The sequence below is a fragment of the Lutra lutra genome, chromosome 15 (assembly GCF_902655055.1).
Source record: "Lutra lutra chromosome 15, mLutLut1.2, whole genome shotgun sequence".
NCBI lineage: Eukaryota > Metazoa > Chordata > Mammalia > Carnivora > Mustelidae > Lutra > Lutra lutra.
The window spans coordinates 496,233-515,310 of record NC_062292.1 but is presented as its reverse complement, the minus strand read 5'-3'; the positions used below and the strand labels follow the sequence as shown (position 1 = coordinate 515,310).

The 19,078-nt window shown below is 61.9% G+C and overlaps 1 protein-coding gene across 7 annotated transcripts in view; it reads left to right on the top strand.

The window, feature by feature from the left end:
• The window catches only part of GPR161 (G protein-coupled receptor 161), a 44,608-nt gene extending 26,050 nt beyond the window's left edge, over nt 1–18,558 (top strand). For 6 of the 7 annotated variants that reach the window (XM_047704612.1, XM_047704609.1, XM_047704610.1 and 3 more), the window contains 5 exons: nt 21–437; nt 7,509–8,233; nt 13,668–13,772; nt 15,741–15,860; nt 17,630–18,558. In XM_047704612.1, coding sequence (XP_047560568.1) covers nt 64–437; nt 7,509–8,233; nt 13,668–13,772; nt 15,741–15,860; nt 17,630–17,877 — 1,572 coding nt within the window. In that variant the 5' untranslated portion in view covers nt 21–63 and the 3' untranslated portion in view covers nt 17,878–18,558. Of the gene's footprint in view, nt 1–20; nt 438–7,508; nt 8,234–13,667; nt 13,773–15,740; nt 15,901–17,629 lie in introns of all 7 variants that reach the window. The other variant, XM_047704613.1, reaches the window with a different exon arrangement.
• Nucleotides 18,559–19,078: the final 520 nt, after the last annotated feature.

Sequence of the window (19,078 nt, the reverse complement as noted above, 5' to 3'; positions counted from 1 at the left end):
CGTCTTCTCTCTTTCTCCAGCCGCCCGGCATGCTCTGCCCGCCGCACGCCGAGGTGCCTGACCATGAGCCTCAACTCCTCCCTCGGCCACAGGAAGGAGCTGAGTAACCGCACGCACGAGGATGGTGGCGCCGGGGGCGGCGCCATCGCCGACTTTGTCACCATCATCATCATCACCGTTTTCGTCTGCCTGGGCAACCTGCTCGTCGTGGTCACCTTGTACAAGAAGTCCTACCTGCTCACCCTCAGCAACAAGTTCGTCTTCAGCCTGACCCTGTCCAACTTCCTGCTGTCCGTGCTGGTGCTGCCCTTTGTGGCCACCAGCTCCGTCCGGAGGGAATGGGTCTTCGGTGTGGTCTGGTGCAACTTCTCAGCCCTTCTGTACCTGCTCATCAGCTCGGCCAGCATGCTCACGCTTGGGGTCATCGCCGTGGACCGGTAAGCTGGCCTCAGGGAACTGAAGGATTAAGGAGGGATTGTGTGGCAGGCAGTGGGGGTGGGGGGACCCCGGGAGGTCGTCTGGTCCTGTGCCTTCCGCTCCGTCTCAGCTCCTTGGGAGGACGTCTGGGGCTTCTGCTGGGGAGGACGAGCAAGGAGGGCTCTGCCTCCTCCTCCAACCCTTCCTTCACTCTGGCCACCTCTGATTTCATTGCATTTAGGTTTTTTTTTTTTTTTTTTTTTTTACAAGAGACTCCAATGCTTAAAACAAAAAGTTCTTGAAACCTCTGATGCATGCTTTATAGATGAGAAAAAGAAGTTGGGAAAGGTGACGTGTCAGGCTTTCCCAGGGGGGCAGCCTGCTGTCCGGCAGGTCGGGGGGACCCCGCGCTCCTCGTGCTGGTGAGGATTTTGCAGATGGTCACTGCATTCCTCACTCGCAGGTGTTTGATTCTGAGGGAGGTGCAGGCTGACCTGCGCATGGGGGAGGAGGCCAGCCGGAGGCAGGGAAAACACGGAGTCGGAGTTCTCGTCACGAGGTGACACGGCCCTGGGCTCCCCCAGGACCATCCGTCGTCAGCTGGTGAGGGGTAGCTGGACGGCGCCCAGAGCCCAGGCCTCCAGCAGGCCCAAGGCCAGACGCTGCCGCTCTGTGGTTGTGGAATGCAGGCTGAAGGGACTGAGTGGCCAGAACTCATCAGTTGGCCTAATTACCTTTTTTTTTTCCCGATGAAAATGACACAGAAAATGTAAAGACTAGAATAAATATCTGTAGCCCCAGCCCTCAGAAGCGATCTTTCGGTTTCAGTGTATTTGCCTCTAGTCAGTTTTGGTCGCGGACAACTTGTTTCTTTCTTTCTTCCTTTTTTTTTTTTTTAAGATTTTATTTATTTGACAGAGAGAGATCCCAAGCAGGCAGAGGGGCAGGCAGAGAAGGGGAAGCAGGCGCCCCGCTGAGCAAGCAGAGAGCCCGATGCAGAGCTCGATCCCAGGACCCTGAGATCATGACCCGAGCCGAAGGCAGAGGCTTCACCCCTGAGCCCCCAGGCACCCCCAGCCTGTTTCTTTAAATGGGCTTCTCGGCTCGTGTGGTTTCTGCTTTTCTAGTTAAGAAGCGATGATGAGCTCTGCCTCCCACCTGCAAACGCCACAGGCCCTTTGAGAACACGGTTTTGATGGAGGCATGGCAGTCCGTCCGCTGGGCGTGCGAGATTTATTTCTACCGTCCCTTCCTGGCTTTCTGCTCCATGGCAGTTTGGAGGAGCATGTGGGGGCGGTGGCTTCGGTTGGAGTAAACACACTTTTAAGATTCTTCGTGTGTCAAAGGCAGGTTTTTAGAAGCTCGAACAGAGCTTTACTGCAGTCGCCGCTGTCAGCTGCCCATCGAGGCTGGTCACGTCGCATTAAAGACAACAACTGCACCTTGTTGGCTGTGGGGAGGTGTGGGATCTCCCTGCTCTGATTTCTCTGTTTTTTAAAGATCGAGTCCCTTTGAGTGTCCCTTCCTGGGCCCCGGGTCCTGTGGGGCACAGAGTGAGGGCCCATGGCTGGAGCAGAGCGGGGGGATGCGTTTTTAAGTGCCTCTTAGGGAGTCCTCTCTATATGGATGCTTGGGAGATCATGCTACATGGGAAGGTCGTCTGCTGACTTGAACATCAGGTTCCCGGTGAGCTCAGCAGGGCGTCCCGTCCCGCTGTCAGAGTGCACCATCGCAGAGAGAGCTGACCCCATCCAGCCGCTTCTCTCCCACTGGGGTGCCGGCCAGCCGGTCCGGGGAAGGCTCTGGGCGGAGTCCTCAGGCTGGCAGGTGGCAGACCTTGTCCACCAGGAGTTTACGGGGTGGGGGTGGCGGGCGGGTGTGGTGGTGAACACGAAACGCTACGGCCACGGGCCCAGCTGCCGTCCCACTTTGGGGAGCAGGGGGGGCAAGCCCCCGGGGAAGGGGACACTTGGGCTCATCAGTTGGAACACCGAGTAGGACCAGAGGCGCGTAAGCCGTGGGAAGGACCCGCCCGTGAAGGCACGGACTCCACTTGTTCTGTGACAGTTTTTCAGGGATGCAGGCCTGGCCCAGCGGCGGCTGCTGGGGAGACACGACCGGGCGAGAGGAACAGACACGCCAGGGAGCCCATGCAGGGGCAGGGACGTAGGTTGAGATCATATGCGGACCGTGGAGTAGGCGGGACATCACTGTGCCGGAGGGACCGCCAGGTGGTGGAGCAGGGAGAAGGGACAGGGGGCCAGGCATGATTGGGGAGCGGGGGAGGCGTGTGGGTCTGTCGCTGCTGGAGACCAGGGCCATGGCTGGAGACGGGCTGACACCCGCGACACACGGCAGCGCACTTGTCCCCCTGGAGCACCGATCCCTGCACCCCAGGCCCCGCAGCCTGGCGCCGGTGCCCCCTGGTGACCCAGCCCTAGTGGAGAAGGGACTGCAGCCTCCCCGTGGTGACAGGTAGGTCTCCGGTCACTGCCCTGCAAGCCGAGGTGGAGCCGGCGGACCCCTGTGACGACAGTGTGGGGACGGCGTGAAGCTTGGGGTCTTCAGGTGACTTCCAGGCACACACGCTTGGTTTTCTTGTTATTGGTCATTCACGTGGTTCCAAGATGCAGATTGACTGGACCAGGTACTTTGATCCTGTCCGTTTAAATGACGTACAGCACTCCTGCCTGCTTAGTTTCAGTAAATTAATTTTACTCAGTCTTGGTGATTTTGGAGGTCACATATTTGCCCTGGTCTGTTGGAAACCTGAAGATGCAACTGTGTGTGTGTATGTGTGAGAGAGAGAGAGAGACGGGAGGAGGGGAGAGACGGGGAGGGGCTGGGAGGGAGTGGTGGGAGAGAGAGGAAGAAAAAGCAGTGAAACCGGACAGAGGAGGAGCAGAGAGAACGGGGCGAGAAGGAGGCGATGGGCGCGTTTCTGAGAAAGCGGAAGAGGCGAGATCCCAGGTGCTGGTCGTGACCCCAACCAGAGGGGCTGCTGGCCAGTCCCCTGCCAGGCGCCACACTGTGCTTTTAATGAACTCTCATCCCAGCCGGTGAGCAGCAGCTTGACCGACCCCCATCCTGCAGATGGGCCAAGTGGGGCTCTGTGAACCCGTCCAAGCCCACGCTGCTGGTAGGTAGCTCGTCCGGGGCGAGGAGGGGAAGGCCGGGCTCCTACTCAGCCCCACAGACCACGACGCGAGCGCCCCGGCAGGTCCGGTGGGCGGTTCATGGGCTCCAGGTTTCCAGCCTGGCGGTGCTGCCGTCTCCGGCCGGGTCCCCCTCGCTGCGGGCCGTCCTGGGCACCACCAGGCGTCCAGCAGCGCTGCGTGACGGCAGCTCAGTTACACGCCACATGGCGGGGGCCTCTGGTGGGACCAGGGCTCGTGCTTGGGCTCCTGCGTAAAGATGAGTCGCTGGAGAGAAGACTGAGCTCCGGCAGCCGGTTAAGTGCCCGGAAGACCACGGAAGCCCTCCGCTTCGTCCTCTGATGGCCTGCGGGGGAGTGGGCGGTCGCTTTTCTGTGCTCTCCTTCAGCCTGCAACTAGGCCTAAATGAGGCCAAGTGGAAAGAAACGTAGTTTCAAATCTATGAAATCCTAACCCTTTTTTTCTTTCTTTGGTGGGCAGATGTGGAGCGAATGTTCTGCATCTTCACAGAGCTGTGCATTTTACAAAAACCGAAAACAGCCCCTAAAACCAGGGTGGGGCTTGGAGGGTCTGGAAATAAATGGAGGCACTCTGCTCCGTGAGGGGCCCCTCTGACTCTGGGAGACAGGCCCCCGACCCCAGCACCCCGAGGGGATGCAGGGCCCAGCTGGGGCCGTACTCTTACGGTCACGTCCCACTGGAACTGCTCGTGGCCAGAACCGTCGTCCGTGGTGGACCCAGAACCGTGGGTAGCATGAGAAGTCCGGCCGTAAGGCAACAGTAATGAGCCGTGTTCAGAATAGCCACAAGGCTCTGTTACGGAGAACGACTTATTAATTGTCATCATTTTTACCACCGCCAGGCCGGAGTCGGTCAGAGGGGCCGCGCAGTTAACGTTCCCCAGGCCTGAGTTCCACACCCAGACAGGCTCGTGCCATGGGGTCTTGAGGTCAGAGGGCCCGCACAGTCTTAAAGAGGCAGAGAAAAATAGAGATCTGGGGCGCCTGGCTGGCTCGGCACGTAGCATCCAACTCTTGGTTTCAGCTCAGGTCGTGATCTCATAGGTCGTGGGAACCCTCCGCCCAGAATCAGGTCCTGCTCTCCGCAGGTTTCCCTCCTCTGCCCCTCGCCCTGCTTACGCGCCCTCTTCCTCTCTCTCAATAAGTAAAGCTCACAAGAAAGAAAGTCAAAATCTCTGCCTTGTTTTTTTTTTTTTAATTTTTTTATTTTTATTTTATTTTTTTTTTTAAAGATTTTATTTATTTATTTGACAGAGAGAAATCACAAGTAGGCAGAGAGGCAGGCAGAGAGAGAGGAGGAAGGAGGCTCCCTGCTGAGCAGAAAGCCCGATGTGGGGCTCGAACCCAGGACCTGGGATCATGACCTGAGCCGAAGGCAGCGGCTTAACCCACTGAGCCACCCAGGCGCCCCTTTTTTTTTTAAAAGATATTATTTATTTGACAGAGAGAGATCACAAGTAGGCAGAGAGGCAGGCAGAGGGAGAGGAGGAAGCAGGCTCCCAGCCGAGCAGAGAGCCCGATGCGGAACTTGATCCCAGGACCCTGAGATCATGACCTGAGCCGAAGGCAGAGGCTTTAACCCACTGAGCCACCCAGGCGCCCCTGCCTTGTTTTTTTTTTTTTTTTTAAGTGAAGGAAGCCTCCCACGTGCCCCTCCACCCTGCCTGAGCGTACGCACTCCCACGTCGTGCACTGGGATGGTGCCGCACAGGGCAGGGTCTCGGCCGTCACCCGGCACGAGGTAGGAGACCCCCCAGAATGGCCCAGTTCATCTCCCGGGACTCAGGAGGGACCAGTGTCCCCTTTCGGTCATGGCATTTGGGAGCAGCACACACATCTGGGCTCTCATTTTCAGGAAGGAAGGGGGAAAGGTCGGTGGACGGGGGAGGCCAGGCGCTGTCCCCTCTGCCGTGTGAGGAGCAGGCACACTGGGCCTTTCCCTCCGTCCAGCCCGTTGAGTCCTCGGAGCAGACCTGTGGCAGGGCTCCTGCGGTTCCCGTGTTTGAGAACGGAAGCCTTGAGAGCCTGAATCAGCCCCCGAGGTCACACAGCTCGTAGACGGCAGAGCCACGAACAGACAGGCAGTCACCGTCCGCACCCAGGCGTTCCAGCTCCGAAGGCACCCTCCTTCCCTGAGCCGCATGGATGTTGCAGGATGCAAACCCAGGGATGAGCTTGTGACGGCTTCAGCCCAGGCCGTGTGCCGTGGAGCTGTGATCCATGCCGGCCCCGGGGGATCCGCCTCAGACCCACAGTCAGGAACACGGTCTGCCCACACCCCATCTCAGCCGGAGCATGCGCCTGACGTCCACTGTCCCAGGCTCTCCTCGGGTGGGGACGGTGGTTCGCAAGGGTGCAGTGGGGGGGGGGGGGCGGCCCCCCGGGAGAGGCATGGCGGGGAGCAGTTCAGGCCGTGGCCCTGTCCCTGAGCTGCCGGTGCCTAGGGGTGACTCAGGATGGTGCCTGTGGGGAGAAGGCCTCACGGGAGACGTGTGACTCTCATGACCACAGGCGTTTCTCACATCCTGCCTGTACCGGGCGGTGTATGCATGGACACCCCTTCTTTTGCACATGCTGCCCTCGTGGGGAAACCCTGTTATTCATTAAACAGCATTTCCTTTGGATAAAATGTCTGGGTGGGAAGGGGACTAGCTTACTTCCAACCCCATGGTCTCCATCCTCTCACCCTTTCCAGTTCAAGGCTCAGGCCTGCAAGGTTTCGCATGCCCTGGCCTCCGGCCCCTGACCTCCAGCTCTGCCTCTGCTCTGCCTCTGATTGTGCTCGGGCAGCTTCCCCATGGGGCACACACTGGCTCACCTCTCCATGCTCCCCCCCACCCCCTAGCTGCCCTCCTCCTCACTTCCTCCTGGCCAGGGCCTCTGATCTTTGAAGACCTGGATCTGGGGACCATCTCCAGCAGGAGCTGGCTCTGACCCCTGAAACAGGTGCCCTGCCCAGCCTACCCCCTCCACACAGGGCTGAGGGATCAGCAGCCAGCCCTGCCAGGTGGCCTCCTGCTGGCCTGTGCCATGGGACTTGTTTCTGCCCCTTGTCTTGAGCAGGCTACGGGTTCTTTCTCTGCTGTAGTGTCCTCATCTGTACGGCGAGGATAGCGACGACGCTCACTGCTGTAAGCAGCTGTTGTGAGGCTGGTGTGTGGCTCTTCGCATCCCAGATTCTCCTGTTGTTCTTGCTGTGTGTCTCCCTCCGCCTCTCCTCACTGCCTTTCGGCGCACGTCACAGTGCTCAGCACAGCCAGCCTTCGGCGAGTGGTCATCAGACGAATGAACTCCATAGTCCTTTGATATTATTGGTTTTATTTTTTTAAGATTTTACTCGTTTATTTGTCAGAGAGGGAGAGAGAGAGAGCACAAGCAGGGGGAGCGGCAGGCAGAGAGAGAGAGGGAAGCAGACTCTCTGCTGAGCCGGGAGCCTGATGCGGGGCTCGATCCCAGGACCCTGGGATCATGACCTGATCTGAAGACAGCCACTTAAATGACTTGAGCTACCCAGGCGCCCACACTATCCTGGTTCTTAATGACCCTCTGAAAACCGATCTAAGGGGATTCGTGCCAGCAACATGGTGATGCAGCTGGATCCTGCAGAACTCCCACAGCTCTTGCTCTGACTGGGCTCTGGTGCGGTGACCTGGGAACAGGACTACCTGAGCTCTGGGTTCGTCCTGGCATCCAGCTCTTGAAGGAAGAAGGTTCGCACAAAGCTGTGTAACCTGGTCCCGTCGATGACATGTTAGGGACAAGATGGGGGAAGGAGCCGTTTCAGGAGCATTCACCCGCGGCTGGGTCGAGTGGAGAAATTCATCCAAGCTCCCCACATTGGAGAGCACTGGGGGCCCATTCTGGGATATTTCCCCTTCTGACTCCTCTCTCTCATCTCCCTCCATCCTCTCTCTAGCTACTACGCTGTCCTGTACCCCATGGCATACCCCATGAAGATCACGGGGAACCGGGCTGTGATGGCTCTGGTCTACATCTGGCTTCACTCCCTCGTCGGCTGCCTGCCACCTCTGTTTGGCTGGTCGTCCGTGGAGTTCGACGAGTTCAAGTGGATGTGTGTGGCCGCGTGGCACCGGGAGCCTGGCTACACGGCCTTCTGGCAGATCTGGTGCGCCCTGTTCCCCTTTCTGGTCATGCTGGTGTGCTACGGCTTCATCTTCCGGGTGGCCAGGGTCAAGGCGCGCAAGGTGCACTGTGGCACGGTGGTCCTGGCAGGGGAGGACACCCAGAGGGACGGGAGGAAGAACTCCAGCACCTCCACCTCTTCGTCCGGCAGTAGGAGGACCGCCTTGCAGGGTGTGGTCTACTCGGCCAACCAGTGCAAAGCCCTCCTCACCATCCTGGTGGTCCTCGGGGCCTTCTCCATCACCTGGGGCCCCTACATGCTTGTCATCACCTCCGAGGCCCTCTGGGGGAAGAACTCCGTCTCCCCGGCCCTGGAGACCTGGGCCACGTGGCTGTCCTTCACCAGCGCCATCTGCCACCCCCTGATCTACGGGCTCTGGAACAAGACGGTCCGCAAGGAGTTGCTGGGCATGTGCTTTGGGGATCGGTACTACCGGGAGCCGTTCGTTCAGCGACAGAGGACGTCCCGGCTCTTCAGCATCTCCAACAGGATCACAGGTGACGCGGGAACGTGCCGGGACGGGGAGGCCCCCCTCGGGCCAGCGTAGCCTGTGGGTGAGGTCGGGGCCTCCAAGGCCAGGTGTCCTTCGGGGAAGGAATGTTGTGGAGCGTCCCGTGTCTTTCCCGGGTCCCTTCCGCTCCCTTCCACAAGCTCTGCAGCTCAAGGCAGGGGACACCAGGGTTCAGAAGTGTGTTTTCTGTCAGCCCGGCCCCGGCTCGCTGGCCGCCTTTCTCCTGGCCCGTGCTTCCCTCCCGTGTTCCCGGGGTTCTGTAAAGCTCTTCCCGCTCGCAGGTGCTCCCCCCGGCCTCGGCTGCCCAGCCCGAGCGCACCCCTCCCAGGCCGTTCCTTAGTGTCGCTGGCAATTCCCGAACCGGGGGCCCCTGCCCCCAGCTGAAATGTCACCGTCCCCCGCGTGTGAAGCGGCGCCTCCCTCTGGTGACTGACGTGGGAGCAAGTTTCTGGAGACGGGCCTTCGGCCTGTGGTGAGACCCAGAGCAATGACTCTAGAGAGATCGATTTTTTTTAACCGTTTTTTATTTTGGAATAATTTTAGACTTGGAGAAGCGCCTGGAAGTGGGCACGGAGCGTCGCACCCACCCTGCCTTTCCTGGCGTTCACGTCTGGCCGAGCCACGGCAGTTGCCGAAACTGAGACACTCGTCTTGGTGCAACGCGTTAACTAGACAGTCGGCTCGGGTTCCACCCGCCGTCCTGTGCCTGTCCCTCGTCGGTGCCGGGATCCCGTTCCCACTCCTGTCCCGGCTCCCTTTGTCTTGTTCAGGTCTTGAGGGGTCTTCGTGCTTCCCTCAGCTTCCGTGACGCTCGGGTTGGGGGGGGTCCCGGTCGGGGATTTCGTGGACGGGCCTGCGTGTCCTTTCGCCGGTGCGTTCTCAGGGTCGGAATGAGGTCGTGTGCTCGGGGCGGGAGAGCTGCTGGGTGCCGTGCTCCGGTCGTGGTCACCGTTAGGTTTTACAGACGAGATAAATGACACCAGGTGAGGTAGGCACAAGGCAAGATTCATGAAAGGCGCCCTCGGGCGAGGTTCCGTGACCCCGGAGAGGAGTTGGGGAAGTCGCGCCGGGAGGGGCCGAGTGGGTCTTTTATCTGGGTTAAGGCCGGGCATAGGCTCACAGCCGTGTTAGGTAGGGTATTCGGGATTGGAGGGTTGGGGAGTCCTGATGTTCCGGTTTCTTGGATAGGTATCAGGTTGCTTGTGGAGACGTGACCTGGGCATACATCCTTATGGCGGGAGCATCAGGGGTTAGGAAAGGCCGGGGGCCTGGAAGATGGCGGCCTGGTGGTCATTTCTATTGTTTCTCCTGCATTCCCGGAGCCGCGGACCCAACAGTCACGTCAGGGGCACATATGTCTTATTACTAGTCCGTGATGCCTCGATGCTTCCTGTCTAGGCTCAGGGTGCCGTTGCAGGCCACCAGACAGGGGCTCCCAGCACGGGCACGGAGGGCTCTCGGTCAGGCCAGGGTGCCGCTGGCTGTGCTCTGCTGAGCTGTCCTCCTGCTGCGGCTCGCGGGGGGAGGTGAGGAGACAGGACAGAGCAAGCTGCGTGGTCTGACCCTCACGGCCTCATCGACTCCTTGTTACCTTCCAGAGGCCGTCCCGCCGGGCGTTAGGGCCCATGAATTCTAGGGAGACACACTCAGCCCATACAGGGGTATCTGGTGGGTCCCCCTGTAAAGTCACTGTTGTTTCCTTTGTAATTCAGACACGGTGAGGCTGTGCGAGGACCCTCTCTCTCCCTCAGCCTTCACCCTGGATTTTAGCATTTTTTTGCCTCCAGCAGTCAGTACTGTGTTCTTAGCCCTCCGTGTTTTTGGGTCGTGTTTGAGGGAGATTATCACCTGCAGGCGCTGCTGGGAGAGAGACTTGAAGGCACGTAGGGCGGCTGGGACCAGCTAGTTCAGATCCCAGTGTGGGGAAGTCCCCCGTCTTCCCGTCTTCCCGTCTTCCCGCTCAGGACGGTGGAAAGAAACAGCTCATAACCACCCTGACTGCTCGGTGGAGATGCGGTCGGGACTGACTGCTCGGTGGAGATGCGGTAGGGACAGCTTGTCCGTGAGGCAGTGACAGACCAGCATCGCCCGTTTACTCATGGGCTGGTGGAGTGTCACTTCAGGAGAGAGGAAGGAAGTCGGGGACTATCTGTTCTTTGTTTTTTTCTTAAAGTAGGCTCCGTGTCCAGCATGGGGCTTGATTCACAACCCTGAGATCAAGAGAGGGATCTTTTTTCCCCCTAAAGAGACGTTTCCACCGTGTTTATTTCTTAAGGTCTTATTTATGTATTTGACACAGAGAGACACAGCGAGAGAGGGAACACAGCAGGGGGAGTGGGAGAGGGAGAAGCAGGCTTCCCGCCGAGCAGGGAGCCCGACACGAGGCTCGACCCCAGGGCCCTGGATTCTGACCTGAGCCGAAGGCAGACGCTTAACCGACTGAGCCACCCAGGCGTCCCCAAGAGAGGGACTTTTTTTGATCAGAGAAGATTCTCTCCGTACCCTAGGATTTTAACCACTGAGATGCCGTCCTCTGCCCCTGGCCAGTCCGTGTTTCCAAGTACGTCTCGTGAGCCAGGACCGCATGCAGGGTCTGGTTTCGTTTCTCTGATTGCCTTACCCACCTTTTGTGGAATCACTTGTCTTCCGGGCAAAAAACGACCTGCTTTATAGTCCGTGGAAGCTAGGGGTGGGGCAAGAAAAAGAACGGGGACAGAGACTGGGGCGGGGGTACCTAGCACAAGGACAGACCTCTGGTTTTGGCTGAGGTTTTCCATGCAACCTGTGACGGTGCCGCCCGAGGTCGTGGGGCTGGGAGAAGGGGCGGGAAACACCCGCTGGGGTTTGGTTGCTGAGTCCCAAAGCAGCTCCTGGTCGTTCCCCGCAGAGGGAAAACAGTTTTGCCAGATGCTTTTGGGTAGAAAAGTGCAGAGACCGGTGCTCAGTGGGCCTTCCCGGGCCCGGGAGCCGCACCCACCAGAATCAGTGAGCCTGGGTTTTCTCGCCGTGTTAGCCCCAGGCAGAAGAGGAGCAAGGAAGGGGTTGGGTTTTCCCTCATGCCTCCTGTCCGAGCCACCAGAAGACCTCCTGCCTGGGAGGGCTCACTGACAGACTCCCGAGGGGCTCCCCGAGCAGTGCGGATCTCCGGGCCACCTGACCTTGTCAGGCTGTGCCACCTCGTGGAGGGTGGGCCAGCCCCGGCGTTGGCACGGGCTTCTAGTGCAGGAAGGGGAGCTGAGCGCTCACAGGGGGTCCTGCGAGGCCCCGGCTGACCGGCGTCTGCGGGCTGTCAGGGCCCTTCCAGGGAAAAGCCAAACTGTCCTTCCAGCAACTCTCCCACGGGCTACCACAGACCTCCTCAGCAGGCAGGGCAGGGAGCCCACGCCCACCCCAGGCTGGGAGGGTGGCCTGGGCGCTGTGCGAAGGCAGCCGCTACGAACGCCACCTGGTGCTCGGAGCTCCGGGAACCGGGTGAGAGCCGTCCCAGCCGCCCTCTGGGAGGAGCCGCGGACACACTCAGGAGCCGGGTCCTGCCGCAGGCCCCGTGGGGCGGTCTGGGCCGGAGGGACCAAGGCCACCCCGGGGCCTTCACTTTTGCACCGTCCTTCCGGGTGCCGCCTGGAGGCCTTCCGGCGACTTCCATGTGCCCGATTCAGCCCAGAGCGCACGGCGGTGCTTCCAGCCTCCTAAAGGGACTAGTGACTCCGATTCACCCCAGGCTTGACCAGCTCCCCGGGGCCTGTCAACTTGGTGCCTTTTTTTTTTTTTTTTTTCCTTTTAATTTCGTAACAGGGCTTGGATTGGGCCCAACCCAGCAGATGTGGTATTGTTCCGTGCGAGAAACCCCAGGGTAACAGTGCCCGCTGTCGAGGGTAAATGCTGGATAAACACAGGCCGGGGCAGGGCCTCCTGACAGCCGTTTCCAGACCTTCCCGCCCAGCCACAGCGGTCTGGCTCGGACACTCGTCCGGCTGCTGGAGACCAGGCCGCGTGCTGGCTCTCACCCAGCCTCAGAGACGTGTCCCGAACCACCATGGCCTGGGCCATCCCTGTCGCCGGCGCCTGGCCCCCCACGGACTCCTCCCCAGGCCAGGCTCCCTGACACGCGGTCCCATGCTGAAGCCAAAGCCCGGGATAGGACCGAGCGCGTGTGGGGTCTTCTCTGGGCCCGGGCCTCCCCGCCAACACGCTCCGACTCCCCAAGTTCACGGAGGGGTGACTCGGAGAGAAGCCCGCCCTCCTCGACAGGCCCTCGGCTCTGGGGCAGGAAGAAAGCCCGCTGGCATCCCCTCCTGCTCTCCGAAGCGCCGCGGTGCGAGTGGAGAGAACGGGGCCCTTCGGCCCGGGCCTTCCTGCTGAGCCGACGGGCGTGCCGTCGCGTGCGCAGGTGTCCTCGCTGCGAGCTGAGCTCCTCGTGACTGCCGTGGCCTCCAGGGCCCCTGGCTCTCGTGCTCATGCCGTCATTATTCTCGCAACTTTTTCCAGGGACTCGTGGAGAGATTTTTTTTTACTTCTTAAGCTCTGTCCGTTGTTTGTTCTGAGACGCAGTCTCTTTGTTTCTTCCGTGTTCCTTCATCTCGTTCAAGCCGGCCCTGTCCCGGGGTGTCCGGTGAGCGGCCACGCTCCGTGCTGGCAGCGAGGCCCGCGTGCGCTCAGGAGGCCGAGGGGCGGGGCACGGCCCACGTTAACTGTGTGGCTTGTCGCTGCGCCTGTGGTTTGTCCGGGGTCGCCTCGGCCGTGGCGGGGTCTCTAAGGCCGGGCCTCCGGGTTGCCCCTCCTGCCAGCAAGGGGGGCCGAACACCTGAGCCGGGGCTGGGGAGAGCGGTGCGGGGGCCGCCGCCGCCCGTAGAGACTTTCTGTCCAGCCCCACCTGCTGCAAACGCCGCTGGGCCTCCAGCTCCTGAGCTCTGGGGAGCCCTGGGTGAGACCGGCCTCCGCCCTGGCCTCCCCAGCCGCCGGCCCCGCTCCCTGGGTCGGGACCCCGTCCCCACCTTCTGGCTTACGGGCATTCTCTGCCACTTGGCGGTTTACACCTCTTCAAAGTGTCTTTCCCGTATGCAGGCGGGGTCTCAGGAGGTCACGGTGCGCCCACATCCCGTTTAACTGGGAGGTCACCTCCCAAGCCCATTTGCCCCCTGTTTTCCCTCTCCCTGTCTTGTGGGCATGTGTTGTTGTGAGAGTTTCCTCTTTGGGGGGCCCAGGGAATCCTGTCACAGTGCAGACCCCCCCCGGGGGCAGGAACGTGGGAAAAGGGCAGCTGGGGGCTTCCGATCCCGCGGTGGGTGGAGAGCCCGGTTTGCAAGGGACAGAGAGGACGGGGGAGGCAGCGGCGAGGCTGGTGGGGACAACCGAAGATGGAGGGTCCGTGGATGCCTCAGCAGGGCCTGGTCTGTGCTGACGGTGCCGACTTTCCCTTTCAGACCTGGGCCTGTCCCCCCACCTCACAGCGCTCATGGTGGGCGGACAGCCCCTCGGGAACAGCAGCAGCACGGGGGACACCGGCTTCAGCTGCTCCCAGGACTCAGGTAGGCCTCCCGGCTGCCAGGGTTCCGTGCCTTGGTTTCCCCATATAACACGGGGACTTGAGATCCGTTCTCCCCCACACAGGGCTGTTGACAGGCCCCAGGGAGGGGAACGTGTACAGGGTTACCGTGCGGGGGACCGGGAGCTGTCCCCGTCCGTGTCAGACGGCTGGCCGGACCGGTGTGTGTCCTGCTGCTGGCGGTCCGTGTCCAAAGGGCCTTTTCTGAGCTGGGCTCTCTTGGGCAAGAGGCTCCCTCTCTTTCTAAGCCCCGGAGCATCCCCGCTTGTGAGGTGGGAAGGTCCTCCGTCTGTCACAGGGCCTTGTCACCCGGCCCCCAGGGGATCCTGCAGCCGGAGTGCCTCTGTCCCGATGCCGCCTGTGATGTCACCATCCTCGCCGGGTGCTGGCGCCCCTCGCGGCAGAGGCCTCCGCTCTCCACCCCGGGGCCCGTGAGCTGGGCTGACAGCTCCGGCAGTTGGTGCCATGTCCGCCGCCGCCGGGAGCTCCAGAAATCTCATCCCGGCCCTGACCTGCTTCTCCCTCCCGCGGCCTGTGCCACGGAACTCTGGGGCAGGCTGAGGGCCGAGACGGAGACCCGCCTGTCGTGGACGGTGTTCTCCGGAGGCAGAACGTTCCCTGCAAACGTCTATCGCCCGTCGTCTGTCGCCCGCCAGCCCATGGGTCAGCCACTGGCCACGCGGCCCCGCTGGTTCTGAGTCCCTCGCAGGAGCTGAAGGAAAGGAAGGTCTCTGGGTCCCTCCCCAGGCTCCTTCCCGTTGCCCGCAGCCCACGGGGGCCCGTGAGCCGCGGATGGATGTTTATTCGCGCAGTAAATGTGCGTCTGGCCAGGCCCTGCGCCAGCTTCTAGAGGTGGAGCGGCGAGCTGCCCTTCTGGAGCTTTCTGTGGACTGGGGAGGACGGTCCGCCGTCCCGCGTGCTTCTGCCCTGAAGGAAAGACCATAACTGGGGTGGGGGGAGCGGTGGAAGCGGCGGCCCTTTGCGGAGTATTTGGGGAGGAGACTTGCACAGCTTCTCTGAGTGGGACACCGTGGAGGAGGAGGAAGGGGTAGGCCTCACCTCCTGGAGAAGGAGTACGGCCCGTGGGTCACCCGGAGCCGGCGTGCGGGAGCGTGAGCCTGACCCTTCGCCAGCTGCACCTCGTTAGGTACGACCGGCAGTGACTGAGCACCCACTGGGCACCTAACGCTGTGCCACACGCGTCCCCTCGTCCTCACCAGCTCCGTGAGGGGGCCTGGAGGCACCGAGGGATTCGGTCGCCTGCCGCAGATCCCAGGGCCCTGTGGAGCGTGACCTGGCGGGCTGACCCCGAGCTGAGGCCGGCCCGACGCAGCAGGAGGAGCCCGGGCCGCCCCGTCTTCCTCGTTCCGGAGCACGGGGCCGTGAAGGGCTGCAGGCTGGAGGGCGGGATAGCACAAGGCTGGTCCCAACATTCGCCCCAGTGTCGCGCCAGGGTCCCCTCTCAGGCCGGACCCCCATACCCCTGCTCTGCCAGCTCTCTCTGTAGGACCCCCTGCCTCTCTGCCTTTGTTTCCCCACTTTTTTGAGGGGTTTATTTTTCAGTTCTTTTTTGATCTCCAAAGAACTCTACATTTTCAAGTTTTAAACGTTTATTTAGCACAACGTATTTTTAACAATGATGGAAATCCAGACACAAAGCTCCGTGTCATAGGGCCCCGCCCCCCCTCCCCGGAGTCCCAGGCCTGGCTCAATGCCTTGAGTCACCTGTCGTATGTCACCTGTCTCTTTGGGTAGCACGCCGTGCTCCTCGTGTCTGACGCGGCTCCCGAAATGAGGTGCGGCCCCCATGTTTCTTGGGCAGACACTGCAGGCGGGAGACGCAGCTGTTGGCAGGACTGAACCTGCGGAGAGAGGGTGCAGGGGGGCAGGGAGGGTGGGGGGAGGACCCTGCTTCTCCAGTCCTGTGTGCACAGCCCAGCCTTGGTTCTAGGCACAGACGTGATGCTGCTGGAGGACGGCACGCCCGAGGACAGCCCTCCCTCCCACTGCACCTGCCCCCCCAAGAGAAGGAGCTCCGTGACCTTTGAGGACGAAGTGGAACAAGTTAAAGGTTGGTCTGCGGCGGCTGCTTCAGGACCGCCTGGGCAGGGGTGAGGATCCGGGCAAGCTCCTCGGCTCAGCCGTGCTCCCGTCCCCAGCCTCCCAGGCCTCACCGCCCTGCCCGCCGCCCTGCCGACTGCCGACCCTGCCTGGCTCCCTCGGCCTTAGGGCCCCCGCTGTCGGAGTGGGCGGCATCCGGGCCTGGGGGCGGTTGCTGTTGACCTCCAGGTGGACACCCCCACCCCCATCCTGATTCCCATCTCCCTCGGAAGCTGCCGGATTGGGTAATAGCTTCTGAGCCTTCCACAGTTTCTCTCGTGTCTGGGTGAGGCGCGGGCAGGCAGCCGAACTTGCCCGCCCTGAGCCTCTGCTGCCTCTCGTGGGAAGTGGAAGCAGTGCCCCCTCCAGTGTTCCTACCTCAGCTAGGGTGCCGCCGTGACCATGTGCTGCCCCTGGGGTTGATGAGGGCACGTGAGTTCCAGGAGAGGAATGAGCTCCGCTACAGCGCCCACGCTTGTCACCCACCTGTCCTGATTCCAGCCTCAGCACCTTGTCGCCTCTGGCACGCGGGGTCTGCTTTCCCATCCGGACACGCTGATCAGTAGAGGGACAGGGGGCCACGCAGAGTGTCCACAGACGGAGGGTTCTCTCTGCTCTGAATCCCGGCCCGTGAGCACAGCCGCCAGCACCACGGGGGCGGAAGGGGCGGAGTCAGGGACGGAGTCAGGGACGTGGCAATGCCCACCGGGACAGGGAAGCAGGGCCCTGTCCGAGCTCTAGGCTGGCTGTGGGTCCCCCTCTCCTCCCGACTCCAGCCGAGTTGAGGGACAGTCACCGAGGTCGGAGAGACAAAGTAGACGCGAGGACAGAGTCTGGCCTGCAGCCGTGGGCTTTGTCACGCGTCACCCCTGGAAACGGAAAATGAGTGAAGCCTCCCTGGTCCGGCCGGCGCACCAGTCTGGCCGCATCGGGCTGGCTCAGTGGGGATGACAGTTGTGAGGGCAGCCCGTCTGCAGCCAGAGCGGGGCGCGGGTGCTGGGGGCAGGGGGAGGCCACGCGTCCTTCCCTTCTTCCTTCATCGTGCGTGTGGAGCAGCGCCCAAGGCTGGCCGGGGATTGCCGGAAACGGACGACGGGGAGAGTGTGCCTCACGGGGGGCGGCCATCGTCCCCGCTCCAGGAGGTGTGAGGGGTAGGAGGTGAACTGTTCCCCCTGCCAAATGCCAGGGGAGAGATGGGCGGCCAGGGCAGTAATAAGGCAGTGGGTGTGAGGTTGAGGGTGAAGATTCTCTCTCTCTGTCGGTGTGGGTTGTTGGGGTCCTAATCCTGGGTGGGGCCTGCGGACCTTGATGTCACTTCCAGCCCGGAGGGTCTGGCCGGTGAGCCCGTGCGGCCGGGAGAGAGGCGACGTGGACGTTACATGGTTCTGGGGCGCTGATACCAGGGAATCCTGGCGAAGGTGTGGAATTGTGACTGTCATTACTGGGAAGTATTGGTCAGGCCCCTGTGGGCCAGGCAGCTTCGCTTCATGGTCACAGTTACGGGACCCTGGGAAGAGGGGTGCCGAGACCTCCCTCTGCCCCGAGGAGGCAGGTCGGGGAAGCTCCACGCCTCCCCAGGGAGGAAATGGGACGCCAAGGTTTTGAGCCTCGGGAACTGGCCGCAAAACCCACGCCCTCGGTTTGCGTCATCGCCTGCCCCGGCAGTGAAGCGTCCGTGAGCCCGTTTCCCGCAGCCAGTGGTCGCGGCCCTCGGTAACCTCCTCTCTGCTTCTCCCTCAGACGCTGCCAGGAGCCCCGTTCTTCGCGTGGGAGCCGAGCTGCACCAGTCCCTGGACGGTTATGCGGCCAGCTTGGCCAAAGTCATAGAGGCTGAAGCCAAAGTCAAGCTGTTCGGGGAGGAGGCGTTGCCAGGGGTCCTGGCCATGGCCCGGACCGTCCCCGGGGCTGGCTTCGGGGGCCGCCGGGGCAGCAGGACGCCTGCGAGTCAGCGGCTACAGCTGCAGAGCATCGAGGAAGGGAACGTCTGAGCCGCAGGACGGACATGAGGGCCTCAGGGTGGACGGTCCTGCAGGGGGGCGCCTGGGGAAGCACATCTGGGGGCCGCCACCAGGAAAACACTAAGTACAGGGTCTCGTGAGGCCGCATGCCGGCTCCGGGTGGGTCGTGGTGATGGGACCAGAGGCCTCGGAGGCACAGAGGTCAGCAGCGGAGGTGTGGCCATGACTTTTGGGGGCGTGTAGAAGGGGGACCAGGGACCCTGGCTTGGAAGGAAACCACCACGTGGATTACCGCCTCTCTGGGACCCGGGAGTCACGTGGGGCACTGTCCCCGAGGTCTCGGGAGGGCAGCCCATTGCGGTGTGCTGTGGAGGACAGCAGGTGTCCCCAACAAAGCAGGATGGTCCCCTGGGCCTCCGCACGGCCGATGCAGGCTCCGCCGACCGCTCCCCACAGAACCTAGAGCAGAGACCCTCACGTGGGCTCCGCACGCCTCTGTCCTGGTGGGGACCTTGCGGTCAGTGGGAGCCATCCGCTGCCGTTAGGGGGGCAGCTCCGGCCGTGGGGCTGCTGTTGGAGGGGTGGGGGCCGTCCTGCCCGCTTCCCTGTTGACTGATGCTTTGCTGTTCAAAAGAAGGGAGCAACCACTGTAAGAGACGAGGAAGGGGTGAGATGTTTCATTTCCAGAATAAAAAAACAGTCCATTTGGTTTGGACACCCCGATCTTCCCCAGGCGGCTGGAGGCTGTGGTGCGGGAGCCAGAGCTGCTGTCCTCCCGGGAGGAAGCCCCTCCACGCAGGGAAACCTCATCTGCTGGGTTGTGCATGCGATCTGAGCTCCCGCTCAGAGCACCCGGGTCCTCAGCGCCGGCTGGGGCCCCAGTCCCGGAGCAGCCTGGGGCAGGAAGGGGTGGGAGAGAGGCTCGCCGCTTGGGCCCTTCCGGACTGCGTGTCCCCTCTCAGAGCCACGCAGAGAGCGGGGTGAGGGGCTGGAGGTTGGATTGAGGGTGTCGGGGATTGCACCCCACTGTGATCTTTGCTGTTCTCTGAATCTGGGGGGCGGGGGGGACCCTTTGACCACCGCGGGCGCAGCGCTGATGCTGTCTGACCGGCGCCCTGCGACCCAAGCAGAGCAGGGGCCTCCCTGGAGGCCGACCCCAGCCCCCAGCCCGGATGCAGAAGTTGCAGGGGTGTGAGCTGTGCGGTGACAGCTTGCCCGGCCCCCTCTGAGG